The sequence below is a fragment of the Salvelinus alpinus genome, chromosome 11 (genome assembly GCF_045679555.1).
Source record: "Salvelinus alpinus chromosome 11, SLU_Salpinus.1, whole genome shotgun sequence".
In the NCBI taxonomy this organism is placed as follows: Eukaryota; Metazoa; Chordata; class Actinopteri; order Salmoniformes; family Salmonidae; genus Salvelinus; species Salvelinus alpinus.
In genome coordinates this window covers 20,058,506-20,080,590 of record NC_092096.1, presented here as the reverse complement: position 1 = coordinate 20,080,590, position 22,085 = coordinate 20,058,506, and the positions used below count along the sequence as shown (strand labels likewise).

Sequence of the window (22,085 nt, the reverse complement as noted above, 5' to 3'; positions counted from 1 at the left end):
ATAGAGGAGCTATGTAATCAGACAGTTTCCCCCTGTCTCTCCTTACTAATAGAGGAGCTATTTAATCAGACAGTTTCCCCCTGTCTCTCCTTACTAATAGAGGAGCTATGTAATCAGACAGTTTCCCCCTGTCTCTCCTTACTAATAGAGAAGCTATTTAATCAGACACTCTAGAATTGATTGTTTTCTATTCTCACGCACTCTAAGTATGTGCGTCACGCAAATACAAATATTGCCTGCGACGCTTTCAGATCATAATCCCCTGGTTACCCAAGTGGATGTGAGCTTTAAGGTAAATAAAACAAAACGTTGCCGTTTTAATACGACCCTTCTTCAAAACGAATTGTTCGTGGCTGAATTTCAAGCGAAAGTAGTTGAATTCTTAGAAAAAACAAGGACTCTGCAGAGGACCCCAGGTTTACATGGATGGCAACTAAAGGGTTAATCACAGACTTTACATCTTATTTTGCATTGGACCTCAATAAAGCCAGGAATCACAGAATCAAGTTATTGGAGAAAAAATATAAATCACTTCAACAAAACCAGAAAAGGGATTACTCAAATAATGTCAGCAATGATTTAAGGGTGGTTAAACTGGAACTGAATAATTTATTAAGGAGGAGAGCTGAGTTCATCATGCTGTCACGACTTCCGCCGAAGTTGGTGCCTCTCCTTGATCGGGCGTCTTCACCGGCTTTCTAGCTGCCACTGATCCACGTTTCTTTTTCCATTTGTAATGTCTTGATTGTACACACCTGGTTCCCATTACGTTATTATTATTTCCCTATTTAACCCTCTGGTTCTCATTATGTTTTGTGCGTGATTGTTCCCGGTTCTGTGTTAGTCTGTTGTGTTAGGGTTTGTGATCCCTGCGTGGATTTATTTTTTGCTGATTATTTTTCCAGAGAAAAAGTTCGTTATTTTACTCAGTTCTGTGTCCTTCGCCGTTCTCACCTCTGCACAACTAACACATGACACATGCATAGAGTGAGGCAGAACTATCATTTTAATAGGAGCAAACCAAGCAGGCTTCTAGCCTTAAAATTGAAACAAGGTGAATCTTGTACTTCTATAGAATCTATTTAATCCCTAGTTAAAGGCTTACTTTCTGACCCACAGGAAATGAATACAACATTTCAGTCTTTTTACCAGGAGTTATATAAATCTTCTACCCAGTTTGAACCAGACAAATGCAGTTTTTAGATCATCTTTATTTGCCCATATTGGAGAAGCAATCTGCGGATCTGGGGATCTCATTAGAGGAAATGGAGTCAGCACTCAAAGGTGCTAAAAAGGGTAAATCCCCTGTCCCGGATGGCATTCCACCTGAGCTGTTACTACATTATTGAGGCATTTTAGGACCAGTATTATTGGAGTAAATTCATTCGGCCATCGACAAGGGTTTTTCATGAGCATACTAACTCTACATTAATCTCTCTACTGCCAAAGAAAGGGAACGATCACAGAGTCTGTGCAAATTATCGTCTGATATATTTAATTCATTCAGACCAAAAATTGTATTGAAAAGTATTAGGATAAGTTGATTCACATGGACCAGTCAGGTTTTATGAAAGGTCTCCTTGCAGCTGATAATGTCAGATGATGAATGCATGTAATACATGAACCACAACAGCTGGACACACTGTGTGCTGTGCTGTTTCTAGATGCTGAGAAGGCTTTTGACAGGCTTGAATGGCAGTACTTGTGTGCTGTTTTGGAGAAATTTGGTTTGGGAAAGAATTTTATTGATATGGTTTGTGTGTTATATGCTAACCCTGTTGCTATGGTTTCTACTAATGGCATACACTTAAGTCCATTCCCTATTTTTCAGGGATGTAGACAAGATGGCCTATCCCCAACGTTATTCATTTAGTCGCTAGAGCCTTTAGCCCAACATCTAAGGCAGAATGTAGTGGGGCTTCTCCTATACTGATTACATCCTCCTCTCATACCATATCACTATATGCAGACGATATTCTCCTATATCAAAATTCTATCTCATCTTTATTATCCACATTTGAAGAATTCAAATTGCTGTCCGGGTAAAAAATAAATTGGACAAAATCAGCATTAATGTTACTGAATGAAGCGGCCAAAAAAGTTTCACTTCCCTCAACAATTCCTATGAAAACACAGCTCATGTATTTGGGTATTAGTATGCAAACATCCCTGCAAGGTCTGGTGAAGTTTAATTATCAGAAGATTTATAAGGAAGTTGAACAGGATTTAACAGTTTGGGAGAAGTTGCCTGCTTCTTTAGAAACTAGGGCAGCTTCCATAAAGATGAATGTGTTGCTACGTATTAGTTTCCTGAGCATGATGATCCCCCTCCCTCCACCAGTAGAATATTGGGAAAGGATTGATAAACGTATACCTAAATACCTTTGGAATGGCAAATATCCAAAGATTAGGTTTGAGGTGTTACAATGACAGAGGTGGATGGTGGACTTGCATTACCAAATGTTTTGTATTTACCACCAGTCTCACCAGTCTTTCCAGTTACTCCACTTAGATCATGGTTTGATCAGTCTACATCAGTCTCTTGGAGAACTATTGAGGAAGAACTTGTTTCACCTACTAGATTGCAAGATGTGTTATTCTGTGGTATATCTAATAAGACATGCATGTTGTATTTTGGTCCGATCATTTCTAATACAATAGAGAATTTTAGGAAGGTTGAGAAGGGCGTAGATGGTAACTGGAAGTGGCATCTCCATACCCCTCTATGGCATAACAAGGCTGTTACTTCTGGTAATAAACCGTTGGACACTAGAGCCTGGTCTCCAAAAGGAGTCAAGAATCTAGGTGATATATTCAACTCCAAGGGTCATGTTAGTTTGGAGGAACTTAGTTTTCGTTTTGATTTGCCAGGGTCGTCATTCTTCTATATCTTCAACTACGGTCAGTGCTTCGTGCATATGGGGTTCCATGGGGTACAAGTTTGGGAAGGCACCCGGTGAAAGTGGATTTTTACATTCCAGGGGGGGGGGGGGTATGTCTGGAAAGGGTGGGATGGTGTGTAAATAAAATAAGTACAAGGGGAAAAAGTGTAATGTTATTTTTATGATTGAATCGCCCTTGTGACCCAAATAAAAAATAAAAAGAGAGAAATGGAGGGGTGAGAGGAGAGAAATGGAGGGGTGAGAGGAGAGAAATGGAGGGGTGAGAGGAGAGAAATGGAGGGGTGAGAAGAGATAGATAAGGAGGTGGGAAACAGGGAATGAGGAGATACTGTTCCATAACAAGGCATAATGTGGTCACCTTGACAATCACAATCAGGTTCAACTGGTTCAAACTTCACTGTTGACATTTAATCTCTGATAGTTTCATTGATACGTGGTTATCAAACACCCCTGCTATGGTCACATTCCTGAGAGAAATCGAGCCTATTATACCTGACATTTTCAACCTCTCCCTCTCTGAGTCTGTAATATAAACACTGCCTGGTATGGCAACTGCTCAGCCTCTGACCGCAAGGCACTACAGAGGGTAGTGTGTACAGCCCAGTACATCACTGGGGCCAAGCTTCCTGCCATCCAGGACCTCTATTTTTTATTTTATTTTAACTAGGCAAGTCAGTTAAGAACAAATTCTTATTTTCAATGACAGCCTAGGAACAGTGGGAACTGCCTTGTTCAGGGGCAGAACGACAGATTTTTACCTTGTCAGCTCGGGGATTCGCTCTTGCAACCTTTCGGTTACAAGTCCAACACTCTAACCACTAGGCTACCTGCAGCCCAAATATACCAGGTGGTGTCAGAGGAAGGCCCTAAACATTGTCAAAGACTCCAGCCACCCCCGTCATAGACTGTTCTCTCTGCTACCGCATGGCAAGCGGTACCGGAGTGCCAAGTCTAGGTCCAAGAGGCTTCTTAACAGCTTCTACCCCCAAGCCATAAGACTCCTGAACATCTAATCAAATTGCTACCCAGACTATTTGCATTGCCCCCCCTTTCTTGTACACTGCTGCTACTCTCTGATATTATCTATGCATAGTCACTTTAATAACTCTACCTACATGTACATATTACCTTGACCCACCGGTGCCCCTGCACATTGACTCTGTACTGGTACCCCCTGTATATAGCCTCGCTATTGTTATTTTACTGCTGTTCTTTAATTATTTGTTACTTTTATTTCTTATTCTTATATTTATTTATTATAACTGCATAGTTGGTTAAGGGCTTGTATGTCATAATTTCACTGTAAGGTTATACCTGTTGTATTCGGCGCATGTGACAAAATAAAATTTGATTTGATTTCCATCTCAGAAGGGCTCCAAATAAATACCTTAACACGCTTTGATTGACATGAACGCACAAGTATTACTCAAAATAGAATGTTAAGAACCTTGAGATTCCACTATATTACAAACTGTACTATAAAACTAAAATGAATTAGTAATAGTAGTACTATTTGTAGTAGTAGCGGTTGTAGCATTTGTAGCAGTAGCAGCAGTAGTAGCAGCAGTAGTAGTAGTAGTAGTAGTAGTAGTAGTAGTAGTAGTAGTAGTAGTAAATTGTTAAATGAAAAGAACAGTGAGTTTACCCATATAGGCGACCTCCTTCCAGTCCAGATCCTTGTCGTCCATCATGGCTTTGACTTCACACTGGATGTCCTTGCCCAGCTGTCTGACCTCGCAGCCTGTCCTCTGGGATAGATTGTCAGCCAGGGCCTTGGTCAGAAGGTCCTCAATGGACGAGATCAGGATCACCTGGAGGAGACAGAATAAAACAAATGTTTATGCTCTGTGTTTTCTATGTGAGCTCTGTTTAATATGTAAGCTCTGTTTTGTATAGAAGCTCTGTTTAATATGGAAGCTCTGTTTAGTATGGAAGCTCTGTTTTGTATGGAAGCTCTGTTTAATATGTAAGCTCTGTTTTGTATGGAAGCTCTGTTTTGTATGGAAGCTCTGTTTAGTATAGAAGCTCTGTTTAGTATAGAAGCTCTGTTTTGTATGGAAGCTCTGTTTTGTATGGAAGCTCTGTTTTGTATGGAAGCTCTGTTCTATGTATTGTACAGACTGAGTGTAATGAGGAAACATCAGTTCATATTCAGTTCAGAGTGATTAACACAATGTTTAACATACAGTATTTAGAGTTCTGTAATACAAATCATTCCCAGTGTTCTGTTTGTGACATTCAAGGTGCAGGTTGATGGTCACTAGACTTGATAGTGAATGCTATGGATTATTCTCTTATCTATTGATAGTGATTGACACCAGACTGGAGGTACCAGGTCGGAGAACACTGATTATTCACTGTTGTATTGTATTGACATTGTGTGAACTCGGTTGATTCTGTAGCAGCTGGACAAGTCACTGCCTTTTGTTTTGTCTTCCTACAAGCCTCTGGGCGGGTGTTTACAGAACATTTGGTGCTGTCTGATTAGGATATAAAAGGTCTGTCTCCAAGAGGCTGGTGTTTACAGAACATTTGGTGCTGTCTGATTAGGATATAAAAGGTCTGTCTCCAAGAGGCTGGTGTTTACAGAACATTTGGTGCTGTCTGATTAGGATATAAAGGGTCTGTCTCCAAGAAGCTGGTGTTTACAGAACATTTGGTGCTGTCTGATTAGGATATAAAAGGTCTGTCTCCAAGAGGCTGGTGTTTACAGAACATTTGGTGCTGTCTGATTAGGATATAAAGGGTCTGTCTCCAAGAGGCTGGTGTTTACAGAGCATTTGGTGCTGTCTGATTAGGATATAAAGGGTCTGTCTCCCAAGATACATTTTTTCTGCTTATGGACTGGAGGTGTCTGTCTCCCTGTTGCAACTTGTAATAAACCAGATTTTTGATTGACTTTGATTGACTTTACAAATGACTGCTCTCCTTTTTGTTCACCTGGAAATTCATATTACAACATAGACATTACAACATAGACATTACAACATAGACATTACAACATAGACATTACAACATAGACATTACAACATAGACATTACAACATAGACAATACAACATAGACATTACAACATAGACAATACAACATAGACAATACAACATAGACAATACAACATAGACATTACAACATAGACATTACAACATAGACAATACAACATAGACAATACAACATAGACATTACAACATAGACATTACAACATAGACAATACAACATAGACAATACAACATAGACATTACAACATAGACATTACAACATAGACAATACAACATAGACATTACAACATAGACATTACAACATAGACATTACAACATAGACAATACAACATAGACATTACAACATAGACATTACAACATAGACAATACAACATAGACATTACAACATAGACAATACAACATAGACATTACAAATAGACAATACAACATAGACAATACAACATAGACATTACAACATAGACAATACATTAATTTGTGGTAGCAGTCGTTGTAAAATATAAAGTAACACCTGTCTGTCACTGTTTGATCTTTTAAAACACAATGAATGAATCACCAGTATTCATCACATCATCTTTGTATCTCTACTCCCTCTCTCTGCAGTGTGTGTCAGTGTGTGTGTGTTCTATAGGTTCTATATGTACAGTATCTGTACCTCCACCCCCTCTCTCTGCAGCATGCGGATACCCATAGTATCTCTGGTGTTGACTGAGATCATCTCCTCTCCAGAGACAGAGATGAGGACGCGGCCGTCAGTCAGACAGCCGGAGACGTTACACAGCAGCAGACGCACCACCTCAGGCTTGTCCAGACCAAAGTAACCAAACCTGGAGAGGAACAACACACACAGGGAAATACACCTCAGGCTTGTCCAGGCCAAAGTAACCAAACCTGGAGAGGAACAACACACACAGGGAAATACACCTCAGGCTTGTCCAGACCAAAGTAACCAAACCTGGAGAGGAACAACACACACAGGGAAATACACCTCAGGCTTGTCCAGACCAAAGTAACCAAACCTGGAGAGGAACAACACACACAGGGAAATACATCTCAGGCTTGTCCAGGCCAAAGTAACCAAACCTGGACAGGAACAACACACACAGGGAAATACACCTCAGGCTTGTCCAGGCCAAAGTAACCAAACCTGGAGAGGAACAACACACACAGGGAAATACACCTCAGGCTTGTCCAGGCCAAAGTAAACAAACCTGGAGAGGAACAACACACACAGGGAAATACACCTCAGGCTTGTCCAGGCCAAAGTAACCAAACCTGGAGAGGAACAACACACACAGGGAAATACACCTCAGGCTTGTCCAGGCCAAAGTAAACAAACCTGGAGAGGAACAACACACACAGGGAAATACACCTCAGGCTTGTCCAGGCCAAAGTAAACAAACCTGGAGAGGAACAACGCACACAGGGAAATACACCTCAGGCTTGTCCAGACCAAAGTAATCAAACCTGGAGAGGAACAACACACACAGGGAAATACACCTCAGGCTTGTCCAGACCAAAGTAACCAAACCTGGAGAGGAACAACACACACAGGGAAATACATCTCAGGCTTGTCCAGACCAAAGTAACCAAACCTGGACAGGAACAACACACACAGGGAAATACACCTCAGGCTTGTCCAGACCAAAGTAACCAAACCTGGAGAGGAACAACACACACAGGGAAATACACCTCAGGCTTGTCCAGGCCAAAGTAACCAAACCTGGAGAGGAACAACACACACAGGGAAATACACCTCAGGCTTGTCCAGACCAAAGTAACCAAACCTGGAGAGGAACAACACACACAGGGAAATACACCTCAGGCTTGTCCAGACCAAAGTAACCAAACCTGGAGAGGAACAACACACACAGGGAAATACATCTCAGGCTTGTCCAGGCCAAAGTAACCAAACCTGGACAGGAACAACACACACAGGGAAATACACCTCAGGCTTGTCCAGGCCAAAGTAACCAAACCTGGAGAGGAACAACACACACAGGGAAATACACCTCAGGCTTGTCCAGGCCAAAGTAAACAAACCTGGAGAGGAACAACACACACAGGGAAATACACCTCAGGCTTGTCCAGGCCAAAGTAACCAAACCTGGAGAGGAACAACACACACAGGGAAATACACCTCAGGCTTGTCCAGGCCAAAGTAAACAAACCTGGAGAGGAACAACACACACAGGGAAATACACCTCAGGCTTGTCCAGGCCAAAGTAAACAAACCTGGAGAGGAACAACGCACACAGGGAAATACACCTCAGGCTTGTCCAGACCAAAGTAATCAAACCTGGAGAGGAACAACACACACAGGGAAATACACCTCAGGCTTGTCCAGACCAAAGTAACCAAACCTGGAGAGGAACAACACACACAGGGAAATACATCTCAGGCTTGTCCAGACCAAAGTAACCAAACCTGGACAGGAACAACACACACAGGGAAATACACCTCAGGCTTGTCCAGACCAAAGTAACCAAACCTGGAGAGGAACAACACACACAGGGAAATACACCTCAGGCTTGTCCAGGCCAAAGTAACCAAACCTGGAGAGGAACAACACACACAGGGAAATACATCTCAGGCTTGTCCAGACCAAAGTAACCAAACCTGGACAGGAACAACACACACAGGGAAATACACCTCAGGCTTGTCCAGACCAAAGTAACCAAACCTGGACAGGAACAACACACACAGGGAAATACATCTCAGGCTTGTCCAGGCCAAAGTAACCAAACCTGGACAGGAACAACACACACAGGGAAATACATCTCAGGCTTGTCCAGACCAAAGTAACCAAACCTGGACAGGAACAACACACACAGGGAAATACACCTCAGGCTTGTCCAGACCAAAGTAACCAAACCTGGACAGGAACAACACACACAGGGAAATACATCTCAGGCTTGTCCAGGCCAAAGTAACCAAACCTGGAGAGGAACAACACACACAGGGAAATACATCTCAGGCTTGTCCAGGCCAAAGTAACCAAACCTGGAGAGGAACAACACACACAGGGAAATACACCTCAGGCTTGTCCAGACCAAAGTAACCAAACCTGGAGAGGAACAACACACACAGGGAAATACACCTCAGGCTTGTCCAGGCCAAAGTAACCAAACCTGGAGAGGAACAACACACACAGGGAAATACACCTCAGGCTTGTCCAGGCCAAAGTAACCAAACCTGGAGAGGAACAACACACACAGGGAAATACACCTCAAGCTTGTCCAGACCAAAGTAACCAAAACTGGACAGGAACAACACACACAGGGAAATACACCTCAGGCTTGTCCAGGCCAAAGTAACCAAACCTGAACAGGAACAACACACACAGGGAAATACACCTCAGGCTTGTCCAGGCCAAAGTAACCAAACCTGGAGAGGAACAACACACACAGTGAAATACACCTCAGGCTTGTCCAGGCCAAAGTAACCAAACCTGGACAGGAACAACACACACAGGGAAATACACCTCAGGCTTGTCCAGACCAAAGTAACCAAACCTGGAGAGGAACAACACACACAGGGAAATACACCTCAGGCTTGTCCAGGCCAAAGTAAACAAACCTGGAGAGGAACAACACACACAGGGAAATACACCTCAGGCTTGTCCAGGCCAAAGTAAACAAACCTGGAGAGGAACAACGCACACAGGGAAATACACCTCAGGCTTGTCCAGACCAAAGTAATCAAACCTGGAGAGGAACAACACACACAGGGAAATACACCTCAGGCTTGTCCAGACCAAAGTAACCAAACCTGGAGAGGAACAACACACACAGGGAAATACACCTCAGGCTTGTCCAGACCAAAGTAACCAAACCTGGACAGGAACAACACACACAGGGAAATACACCTCAGGCTTGTCCAGACCAAAGTAACCAAACCTGGAGAGGAACAACACACACAGGGAAATACACCTCAGGCTTGTCCAGGCCAAAGTAACCAAACCTGGAGAGGAACAACACACACAGGGAAATACATCTCAGGCTTGTCCAGACCAAAGTAACCAAACCTGGACAGGAACAACACACACAGGGAAATACACCTCAGGCTTGTCCAGACCAAAGTAACCAAACCTGGACAGGAACAACACACACAGGGAAATACATCTCAGGCTTGTCCAGGCCAAAGTAACCAAACCTGGACAGGAACAACACACACAGGGAAATACATCTCAGGCTTGTCCAGACCAAAGTAACCAAACCTGGACAGGAACAACACACACAGGGAAATACACCTCAGGCTTGTCCAGACCAAAGTAACCAAACCTGGACAGGAACAACACACACAGGGAAATACATCTCAGGCTTGTCCAGGCCAAAGTAACCAAACCTGGAGAGGAACAACACACACAGGGAAATACACCTCAGGCTTGTCCAGACCAAAGTAACCAAACCTGGAGAGGAACAACACACACAGGGAAATACACCTCAGGCTTGTCCAGGCCAAAGTAACCAAACCTGGAGAGGAACAACACACACAGGGAAATACACCTCAGGCTTGTCCAGGCCAAAGTAACCAAACCTGGAGAGGAACAACACACACAGGGAAATACACCTCAAGCTTGTCCAGACCAAAGTAACCAAAACTGGACAGGAACAACACACACAGGGAAATACACCTCAGGCTTGTCCAGGCCAAAGTAACCAAACCTGAACAGGAACAACACACACAGGGAAATACACCTCAGGCTTGTCCAGGCCAAAGTAACCAAACCTGGAGAGGAACAACACACACAGGGAAATACACCTCAGGCTTGTCCAGGCCAAAGTAACCAACCCTGGACAGGAACAACACACACAGGGAAATACACCTCAGGCTTGTCCAGACCAAAGTAACCAAACCTGGAGAGGAACAACACACACAGGGAAATACACCTCAGGCTTGTCCAGACCAAAGTAACCAAACCTGGACAGGAACAACACACACAGGGAAATACACCTCAGGCTTGTCCAAGCCAAAGTAACCAAACCTGGAGAGGAACAACACACACAGGGAAATACATCTCAGGCTTGTCCAGACCAAAGTAACCAAACCTGGACAGGAACAACACACACAGGGAAATACACCTCAGGCTTGTCCAGACCAAAGTAACCAAACCTGGACAGGAACAACACACACAGGGAAATACATCTCAGGCTTGTCCAGGCCAAAGTAACCAAACCTGGACAGGAACAACACACACAGGGAAATACATCTCAGGCTTGTCCAGACCAAAGTAACCAAACCTGGACAGGAACAACACACACAGGGAAATACACCTCAGGCTTGTCCAGACCAAAGTAACCAAACCTGGACAGGAACAACACACACAGGGAAATACATCTCAGGCTTGTCCAGGCCAAAGTAACCAAACCTGGAGAGGAACAACACACACAGGGAAATACATCTCAGGCTTGTCCAGACCAAAGTAACCAAACCTGGAGAGGAACAACACACACAGGGAAATACACCTCAGGCTTGTCCAGGCCAAAGTAACCAAACCTGGAGAGGAACAACACACACAGGGAAATACACCTCAGGCTTGTCCAGGCCAAAGTAACCAAACCTGGAGAGGAACAACACACACAGGGAAATACACCTCAAGCTTGTCCAGACCAAAGTAACCAAAACTGGACAGGAACAACACACACAGGGAAATACACCTCAGGCTTGTCCAGGCCAAAGTAACCAAACCTGAACAGGAACAACACACACAGGGAAATACACCTCAGGCTTGTCCAGGCCAAAGTAACCAAACCTGGAGAGGAACAACACACACAGGGAAATACACCTCAGGCTTGTCCAGGCCAAAGTAACCAACCCTGGACAGGAACAACACACACAGGGAAATACACCTCAGGCTTGTCCAGACCAAAGTAACCAAACCTGGAGAGGAACAACACACACAGGGAAATACACCTCAGGCTTGTCCAGACCAAAGTAACCAAACCTGGACAGGAACAACACACACAGGGAAATACACCTCAGGCTTGTCCAAGCCAAAGTAACCAAACCTGGAGAGGAACAACACACACAGGGAAATACACCTCAGGCTTGTCCAGGCCAAAGTAACTAAACCTGAACAGGAACAACGCACACAGGGAAATACACCTCAGGCTTGTCCAGGCCAAAGTAACCAAACCTGAACAGGAACAACACACACAGGGAAATACACCTCAGGCTTGTCCAGGCCAAAGTAACCAAACCTGAACAGGAACAACACACACAGGGAAATACACCTCAGGCTTGTCCAGGCCAAAGTAACCAACCCTGGACAGGAACAACACACACAGGGAAATACACCTCAGGCTTGTCCAGACCAAAGTAACCAAACCTGGAGAGGAACAACACACACAGGGAAATACACCTCAGGCTTGTCCAGACCAAAGTAACCAAACCTGGACAGGAACAACACACACAGGGAAATACACCTCAGGCTTGTCCAAGCCAAAGTAACCAAACCTGGAGAGGAACAACACACACAGGGAAATACACCTCAGGCTTGTCCAGGCCAAAGTAACTAAACCTGAACAGGAACAACGCACACAGGGAAATACACCTCAGGCTTGTCCAGGCCAAAGTAACCAAACCTGAACAGGAACAACGCACACAGGGAAATACACCTCAGGCTTGTCCAGGCCAAAGTAACTAAACCTGAACAGGAACAACGCACACAGGGAAATACACCTCAGGCTTGTCCAGGCCAAAGTAACCAAACCTGAACAGGAACAACGCACACAGGGAAATACACCTCAGGCTTGTCCAGGCCAAAGTAACCAAACCTGAACAGGAACAACGCACACAGGGAAATACACCTCAGGCTTGTCCAGGCCAAAGTAACCAAACCTGAACAGGAACAACACACACAGGGAAATACACCTCAGGCTTGTCCAGGCCAAAGTAACCAAACCTGAACAGGAACAACACACACAGGGAAATACACCTCAGGCTTGTCCAGGCCAAAGTAACCAAACCTGAACAGGAACAACACACACAGGGAAATACACCTCAGGCTTGTCCAGGCCAAAGTAACCAAACCTGAACAGGAACAACGCACACAGGGAAATACACCTCAGGCTTGTCCAGGCCAAAGTAACCAAACCTGAACAGGAACAACACACACAGGGAAATACACCTCAGGCTTGTCCAGGCCAAAGTAACCAAACCTGAACAGGAACAACGCACACAGGGAAATACACCTCAGGCTTGTCCAGGCCAAAGTAACCAAACCTGAACAGGAACAACACACACAGGGAAATACACCTCAGGCTTGTCCAGGCCAAAGTAACCAAACCTGAACAGGAACAACACACACAGGGAAATACACCTCAGGCTTGTCCAGGCCAAAGTAACCAAACCTGAACAGGAACAACGCACACAGGGAAATACACCTCAGGCTTGTCCAGGCCAAAGTAACCAAACCTGAACAGGAACAACACACACAGGGAAATACACCTCAGGCTTGTCCAGACCAAAGTAACCAAACCTGGAGAGGAACAACACACACAGGGAAATACACCTCAGGCTTGTCCAGGCCAAAGTAACCAAACCTGAACAGGAACAACACACACAGGGAAATACATTTGGAGAACCACTCCTCTGTGTTACAGCATTGTTCATTGTGTTGCTTTACCACAAAATCTAATTATATTTAAAGTGCATTCAAATAAACACTTTCCGAGAGACAGAGAGGAGACAGAGATAGAGAGAGAGACAGAGGTGGTTCGGAGTGAATGACTTGAACAGAGTGTGAACTTGAAACTCTAGGTCAGAGATTTCAGACTACCTCAGTACTCTCTGTTCTGCCACGGGCCAGTCGATATCCACATCAATATCCACACTGTACTCTGGCAGCATCTCATAATAAGCCCACTTCCCCCCCTGAGAAAGACAACAACACAAAGGGCATTTCTATTAGCATTCAAAACACCAGTTAACAATAGAATATCTAGTAGTATCACAGATCAGTCCATCTCTCAGTGTGTAGGTTGTTTCTAGTCAGGCTCACGTCTACTGAATGAATAAACGTTATTGATCCCCTGAGGGGAATAGGGTTCACCACCAGCAACAGACATACACATCAGGGCCTGTATTCATAAAGCATCTCAGAGTAGGGCTGCTGATCTAGGATCAGGTCCTCCCTGTCCATATAGACGTATTCATAATGATTGAAAAGGGAAAACTGATCCTAGACCAGCACTCCTATCCTGAGACGCTTTGTGACTATGGGCCCTGATGGGGTATAGTGCCAGTTACCTGCAGGCCTCTCTCTATCGTCGCTCTGGTATAAATGTAGAAAGATCCATTCTCACACAGCTCTCCATCCCAGTCCTGTCTCCGGGGCCTGTTAGACGGGTCTAAGTTCAGAGACTGGGTGGTTACACTACCTGAACAGGAGAGAGAACACATAGTCAATGTTATAGGTTATAACTAGAAACCAGACTACTTACTGGTCAGGAGAAAAACTCATTTGTCTAAACACCCCTCATCTCTCTATTGTGATACACAGTGATTAGTGGTGGATGGAGTTACTTCCATGTAATGTGCTTGTGAAAGGTACTATATTTACAGTTGAAGTCGGAAGTTTACATACACCTTAGCCAAATACATTTAAATACAGTTTTTCACAATTCCTGATATTTAATCCAAGTAAAAATTCCCTGTCTTAAGTCAGTTATTTTAGGAATGTGAAATGTCAGAATAATAGTAGAGATAATTATTTATTTCAGCTTTAATTTCTTTCATCACATTCCCAGTGGGTCAGAAGTTTACATAAACTCAATTAGTATCTGGCAGCATTGCCTTTAAATTGTTTAACTTGGGTCAAACGTTTCGGGTAGCCTTCCAGAAGCTTCCCACAATAAGTTGGGTGAATTTTGGCCCATTCCTCCTGACAGAGCTGGTGTAACTGAGTCAGGTTTGTAGGCCTCCTTGCTCGCACAAGCTTTTTCAGTTCTGCCCACAAATTTTCTATGGGATTGAGATCAGGGCTTTGTGATGGCCACTCCAATACCTTAACTTTGTTGTCCTTAAGCCATTTTGCCACAACTTTGGAAGTATGCTTGGGGTCATTGTCCATTTGGAAGACCCATTTACGACCAAGCTTTAACTTCCTGACTGATGTCTTGAGATGTTGCTTCAATATATCCACATAATTTTCCTACCTGATGCCATCTATTTTGTGAAGTGCACCAGTCCCTCCTGCAGAAAAGCACCCCCACAACATGATGCTGCCACCCCCGTGCTTCACGGTTGGGATGGTGTTCTTTGGCTTGCAAGCCTCCCCCTTTTTCCTCCAAACATAACGATGGTCATTATGGCCAAACAGTTCTATTTTTGTTTCATCAGACCGGAGGACATTTCTCCAAGAAATACGAGCTTTGTCCCCATGTGCAGTTGCAAACCATAGTCTGGCTTTTTTATGGCGGTTTTGGAGCAGTGTCCTCTTCCTTGCTGAGCGGCCTTTCAGGTTATGTCAATATAGGACTCGTTTAACTGTGAAAATAGATACTTTTGTACCTGTTTCCTCCAGCATCTTCACAAGGTCCTTTGCTGTTGTTTTGGGATTGATTTGTACTTTTTGCACCATAGTACATTAATCTCTAGGAGACCGAATGCGTCTCCTTCCTGAGCGGTATGACGCTGCATGGTCCCATGGTGTTTATACTTGCAAACTATTGTTTGCACAGATGAACGTGGTACCTTCAGGCATTTGGAAATTGCTCCCAAGGATGAACGAGACTTGTGGAGGTCTACAATTTATTTTCTGAGGTCATGGCTGATTTCTTTAGATTTTCCCATGATGTCAAGCATAGAGGCAATGAGTTGGAAGGTAGTCTTTGAAATACATCCACAGGTACACCTCCAATTGACTCAAATGATGTAAATTAGCCTATCAGAAGCTTCTAAAGCCATGACATCATTTTCTGTTTTCCAAGCTGTTTAAAGGCACAGTCAAGTTAGTGTATATAAACTTCTGACCCACTGGAATTGTGATAGTATGAATTATAAGTGAAATAATCTGTCTGTAAACAATTGTTGGAAAAATTACTTGTGTCATGCACAAAGTAGATGTCCTAACCGACATTGAGCATTAGTTAGTCATTTAGCAGACGCTCTTATAAACACATTTATCATTGAGCATTAGTTAGTCATTTAGCAGACGCTCTTATAAACACCTTTATCATTGAGCATTAGTTAGCATCTTACATCAAGATATGATGTGTAGCTGTTTTCAAACACTAAATATCTAGGGCACTAGAGTTTTTCCTGGCTCTGGTCACATGGTCAGGACAAACTCCTGACCCTACTGATAAAGTGAGGGACAGTTTTTCCTCAGGCACAGTGTAGTGGAAAATGTTATAAGCTGTACACACTGTGTTCTTTCTCAAGGTTGGCATGTTCTGTAAACTGTCAGACAATGAGAATTGTTGTTTTGTGTTATTAAGTTGCGATGTGCTTATGGTTTGTTCACAGGGTGTGAGTCAAGCAGAAGAGGAACTAGATACAAGATAATAGCCTCCCTCACTCTCCCACCCTGATACTCATTCCTTGTATCTGTGTCTGCTTAGTCATGCTTAGGAAACTTGTGCAGCGGTATAAAGGACAAGTGAAGGGACTGACTCCTGACAGACCTGTACATTATGTTGGAACCTCTCCAGTTAACTGATAATAAGTGTAAGGTCCTAAACATAACACACGTCTGTCCCGTACCTCCTTTCTTCACCTCCTGCCAGCGGAAGTGGTGTCGTCGGACCACGGAGAAGACGGACGTGAAGCCCTGCTTGGTGATCATCTCCAGGGCCTCCTTCAGGTGGAAGGGGTGCAGGCAGGGAGACGTGGCCTGGATGTGACAGATCACATCCACCTCTGGAGGAGGACAACACACAGCAGACTATGAGATACCAGAAGAGTATGAGAAACCGTATGAGATATGAATAATCTTGTATATTCTGCCACTGTTGTCAATTGAAGCTATGGAGTGGGTCCCACTTTATTGGGCTAATCCCTAATGTTGCCTCATAGATCACAATGAATAAGACTACATGGACGGGGGGGACCTGATCCTAGATCAGCATTCCTACTCTGAGATGCTTGATACATACCGTTCCAGAGCCTTAGCCAAGCTAGTGGCTAAACAAGTTCTGCATATATTACATTAACAGTTGACATCTATAACAAAGCGCTGCCAAACAGTCATTACAAAGATAGTGAAGCGTCACAGAGGGTGTGGTTCTGTCACAATAAAATATAACCAACATTGACATTGTTGCCACAGAGAATCCTCCTCACGCCTCCTCCCTCCTTGTCTCCTTCTCACAGCACACATGAGGAATCAAGGAAATAAACTTGACATTCACCCCCTACCTGGGTTTAATCGGGCAAATTCCTGGACGGTGTCGAGAGAGCTGGAGGAGTCTTTGGACACTTCTGGGCTCCTGCGGTGAACCTGAGCTCCCCATGCCTTGGCTACCTTCTCAATGTCATCATGGTCAGTTGATACCCACACACTGGGAGAAAGAAGGGGAGAAGTTGATTCATCAGGCTTTATAACATGTAGACTACATTAGTGCAATCCAGTCTTGTGTGGCCAAGCCCAAACCAAGGGGTTCATTCAGAGACTGTACACTAACTTTCAGACAAACTCTCTCAATAAGAATCTGACATGGGTATACATATTTATACAACAAACAGTTAATAATGTATAGTTATGACCAGGAGTTAAAGTAGATGTGATTTCTTCCCAGTTTGGAACCTCCTATGTGTGAACATGTGAGTACTAAAACAATGTATGGGCCTAACAGGACCAGCTCTGGACGTTCTGCTGCCCTAGGCAAGACAAAAAAATTGCCACCCCCCTCCATTCCCCCTAAACTAGAATAGTGTAATGCAGGGGTTGGCAATAGGTTTGGCCTTAGGACAGTTTTTTTCTCAGCTAATAGTCAGTTAAACAGAACATAATAGAGGTCCCATTCATGATTAAACTACAAATTAAACAAATTTTAACACATCTGCTTACTAGGCTATATAATGTCAATAACATATCCTAATATTTTCAATCTGATTACACTGATAAAATCACAAATGTCTCTATTAAATTATTTTGCTATTTTCCTTTGTGCGTTGATTAGGGTAAAACAGCTTGCAATCAAGACAAAATGTCACTGAAAAAGTTTCAAAAGAAAGGTGAAAATGCAAATAGAAGTTTCAGGGAAGAATGGACATAGGAATAGGTATTCTTACCATATTTCTCCTATATCAAACCAGAGTGTCTTGTTTGCAACGAAACGGTTACTGTTTGCAAATCATTAAATATTAGACATCCTTCTGAATCTAAGCATGGCAGTTTCAAAAGAGACCTTTCCACCCAGACAGAGGCTCGACGAAGTAGAAACATGTAAACTTCAACTGCTGGCTACTCATCCGTTGCTTAACTCAACAACAGAATTGCTTCCCTAAAAGCTGCCTGAGTTTAAACATATACTCTTTTCAGAAAGTGAAAAGCTCAATTAATAGGGATAAAATAGCCAAGTATCATTGTTTTGGGGCAGAATAATGTGAGGTGTTATGTTTTGTTGGATATGCGTCTTGGTCAGTTTAGCTCGGGAAATGCTGCCCTTGTCAAATTACCGCTCTAGGTGTGCCGGTGTTGTGCGGAAAATCTCCCCCCAGACAGAATTCTCCCCCCTGCGCGTTCTTCAATGCTGCGACTTACTTGCTAGTTGAGATTTCTACTCTTCACTCTGTTGTCAGTTTAGCCGACATTTCACTGATCTTAGTAGCAGAAAGCATTTTTGTCTGCAGTTTATTTTGTATTAGTCTATAAATAAATCTATTTGCCAAAATTCGTCATCTCTCCCATGTCTTATTCGACTAGTATTTTTTAAAGTGTAAGGATAATAATTCAGCCATAGTTGTTCTGAAATGTTTATTGCTTGCCAACATTTTACTCCCTCTATGTTTAATATAACACACATACATTAATTATTAATTTCGGTTGTCTATCCTGACGTGAAGTTTATTCTATAGAAAGTATTTGACTCTGATGTGTGCCACAGAAAGTATTTGACTCTAGCCACAAAAGATAGGAAATTAGAAGGGTGGGGGGATTCTGACAGGGGAGATTTCTGGCACACCGGCCGTGGGTCCTAATCATATAATTCTATTTAGAATCCCTATTAATTCAATAGCATCTCTGTGGGCCTAGTCATAAAGATTTGTCATTTGACTTTTAAAATGTATTACCTTTTATTGTGGCATAAACACAACCAGTCATGGTGTTTTCATCTGATTGTCAAACAATCATAATCAAATGGCTCCTTTACAAGGCTACCTGCGCACGTTCATCCACTCGCAACATATTTCCAACCTCCAAACAGTGGTGAATGGTTATGACAGATGCATCATAGGCAGCATTGACTATCACTAATAAACAATAATAACATGCATTTGGTGCAGCTAACTAACGTTACTATTAACAAAGGCGTCGGAGCAAGTCCATATACCGTAGCTAGATTAGAAATACATTTGACCAAAAATGTACCGGTAACTGAATTAACGTTACCTGTCAAACTGTTTGGAGTCCACTGCAGCTCTCAGAACCCATCCAATGAGCGGGACACCGGCGAGAACTTTGATATTCTTCAGGGGGATCCCCTTACTGCCTCCCCTCGCCAGGATCAGGGCTGCGATGTGTCTCTTCTCACCGCTGTCTTTAATAACCTTTGCTTTTCTGTCTCCCACATCTTCGATGCCCGATAGAGTACGTTTTTTTGCAGCAGCCATTGAAAGGATCAGTAGCCGGGTGGGCAGACAAGAGTCTTGTCAAGACGTGGCGGTAGTCTCAATGTAGCTAATAGCGGTAGCGATGGATAGCAGTCTTCTGAAGGATCTAGCACCTTCTTGCGTTCTAACTCACTGTAACTAGCTAGCTACGTACTTAGTTTACATGACCTACTACGGCTTACACTGTGTGAAGGAAATCCTACAAATGTTACATGTACACAGTAAAAAAAGAGAGGCGTAGACCTGCTAGCTTTACTCTGAGGTAATTTCAATAACGCTTCCTTTTGTTGCCATAGTAACAATTTCTGTTGAACTATTTACTGAATTTACTCTGGCAACGGTTTAACTGACAATGTCAAGAAAACGATCGCGCTTCAATGAGGGGATTCGATCATCTGACCCGGGTTTCCCAGGTCGGAGGAGTTTATTTTGGGTAAAACGTGATTGCATTCATTTTGGAACCGGGCTGCCTCCCGGGCGTGAGCCAGGTTCAAATGCCGTGTTCATGTGTCCGTCGGAACTAGAAAACTCTGAAATGTTCGACTTGCAAAACGGTTGAAAGTGACAGGTTTATAACTACAACCAGATAGCAAGTCGGAAATGTCAGAGTTTCCTTGTTCCAATTAGTATGTGAACGCGACAAAATTCGCTCAAAACCAGAGTGACGTAGCCTAGGCTAGATAAAGCACGTGGGGGAATGAGTCGGATTATGTGTTTTCACATGCAAAAATCATTGCTTTTTTATAAAAATAAAAACAACGCTTAATCTGCCTTCCCAATGAAAACTGGTTCGAAAATTCGAACATATATTTTATGGAAAAGAGATGTATGTTTCTGGACGATGCACCATGCTGCCTTGTTGACATGCCTTTGATGTGCCGTGGAATCCCAAACCATGCCCTCACCCCTACAAACTCTCTGAGTGCACTCCACTGTCACGTGTTGCTGACTAAACTCCCAGAGAGTGATTAGGGTATCAATAGAGTACCACAGTATGAGTCATAATACCCATAAAACCTAGCGGTAAAACAAGGAAACGGTTCCAATCGTTTTTCCCCCCATTCATCTTTCCCATAGCAGATTTTAGAAACACTTAAAATAAGGGCTGTGTTTCATGTAGGATTACCCTGTTATGACATTTTGATAACCGTGTGAATCTCGATAGGACAAGGTGACTTTGATCAATATATTCGCCTGTATTTACCTCCCAGAAACGCTAATGCTAGCTGGTAATGTGGCTATCATAAAGAACTACAAATGCCATGATGATCTGGACGAGACTGCCGAATCGATTAACTATCTAATGTTAGCTAAATGTAGTGATGAATAAATTGGCTAAATATCTTTCAATTGACAATTATGTGAACCATGGACATCACCAGGACCTGGCTTTCTGGGCTTTAGCCCAGAATGATTTTGGGTCAGTCCCAAATATTTTGCTCTGCTGCTGCAATGGTGTAAAAGAAATTGTACCACTTAGTTCATAGAGCTTTGATTAGGTGAAGCTTCCAAAGTCATCCAATCGTTATAATCAGGGGTGCTGGTGCGGTGCTATGTCTCGCTAGATCACTTAATGATTAATTAGTATTTTACATAACAAACCGAATATAATAGCATGATAATGTCAGGCTACTGTTATAAAAAAAATACCATGTCATTTCTTATGACAATGTAGGATGATTGTGCTGAAATGTTTTTTTCTTCTCATGCTGTGGTTGTGTTTAACTCCATCTGCTCTAAAATTCAATTAGTTAGGCCGGTTAGCCATCCTTACATCATTCAAGAAACTCTAAATGCATATTCCCATGAAACTGATTGGGATTAAATGGTTGACTGCATGCAGCAGGGCCGTTTCACCTGTAAAATGTGAAGAATTATCATTCACGATTGATACTGATGATGGCCTAATTTATGATAAGGTAGGCCTAATTTGCTGTTTTAGGATTGAAAATATATTAAATGTTCCTTTCGCCACTTACAGTATGTGTAGGCATAGGCAATCATGCAATTTGGATGATGCATTGTATGTATATTTTAATTAACCAATAGGCTTCATGTCGTACAAACTTTCATTCAGAAATGATGGCTTAATAGGGCTCCTAACAAAATACCACTACACATTTACATCATTTAGCAGACGCTCTTATCCAGAGCGACTTACAAATTGGAAAGTTCATACATATTCATCCTGGTCCCCCCGTGGGAATTGAACCCACAACCCTGGCGTTGCAAGCGCCATGCTCTACCAACTGAGCCACACGGGACCAACTGGTTAACACCACTGGTTATAATAAATGTCAAGACATGTGGTCAACTGATAATTCCAGCACCGTTTTGATTGGAACAGTCATTTCGCTGCTTTGAGACAAGAATGGGCACTCATCTTGATAAATCAATCAATGTCAGATT

General features: G+C 43.0%; 1 protein-coding gene across 1 annotated transcript in view; it reads right to left on the bottom strand.

Annotated features, from left to right (window-relative positions):
* LOC139533705 (N-acylneuraminate cytidylyltransferase-like) overlaps nucleotides 1-20,731 on the bottom strand; it is a 42,877-nt gene extending 22,146 nt beyond the window's left edge. The window contains exons 1-7 of the mRNA XM_071332009.1: nucleotides 19,456-20,731; nucleotides 17,259-17,401; nucleotides 16,605-16,760; nucleotides 14,148-14,278; nucleotides 13,678-13,772; nucleotides 6,550-6,721; nucleotides 4,549-4,714 (exon numbers count right to left, since the gene is read on the bottom strand). Of these exons, the coding sequence (XP_071188110.1) occupies nucleotides 4,549-4,714; nucleotides 6,550-6,721; nucleotides 13,678-13,772; nucleotides 14,148-14,278; nucleotides 16,605-16,760; nucleotides 17,259-17,401; nucleotides 19,456-19,676 (1,084 nt within the window). The 5' untranslated portion in view covers nucleotides 19,677-20,731. The remainder of the gene's footprint in view (nucleotides 1-4,548; nucleotides 4,715-6,549; nucleotides 6,722-13,677; nucleotides 13,773-14,147; nucleotides 14,279-16,604; nucleotides 16,761-17,258; nucleotides 17,402-19,455) is intronic.
* Nucleotides 20,732-22,085: the final 1,354 nt, after the last annotated feature.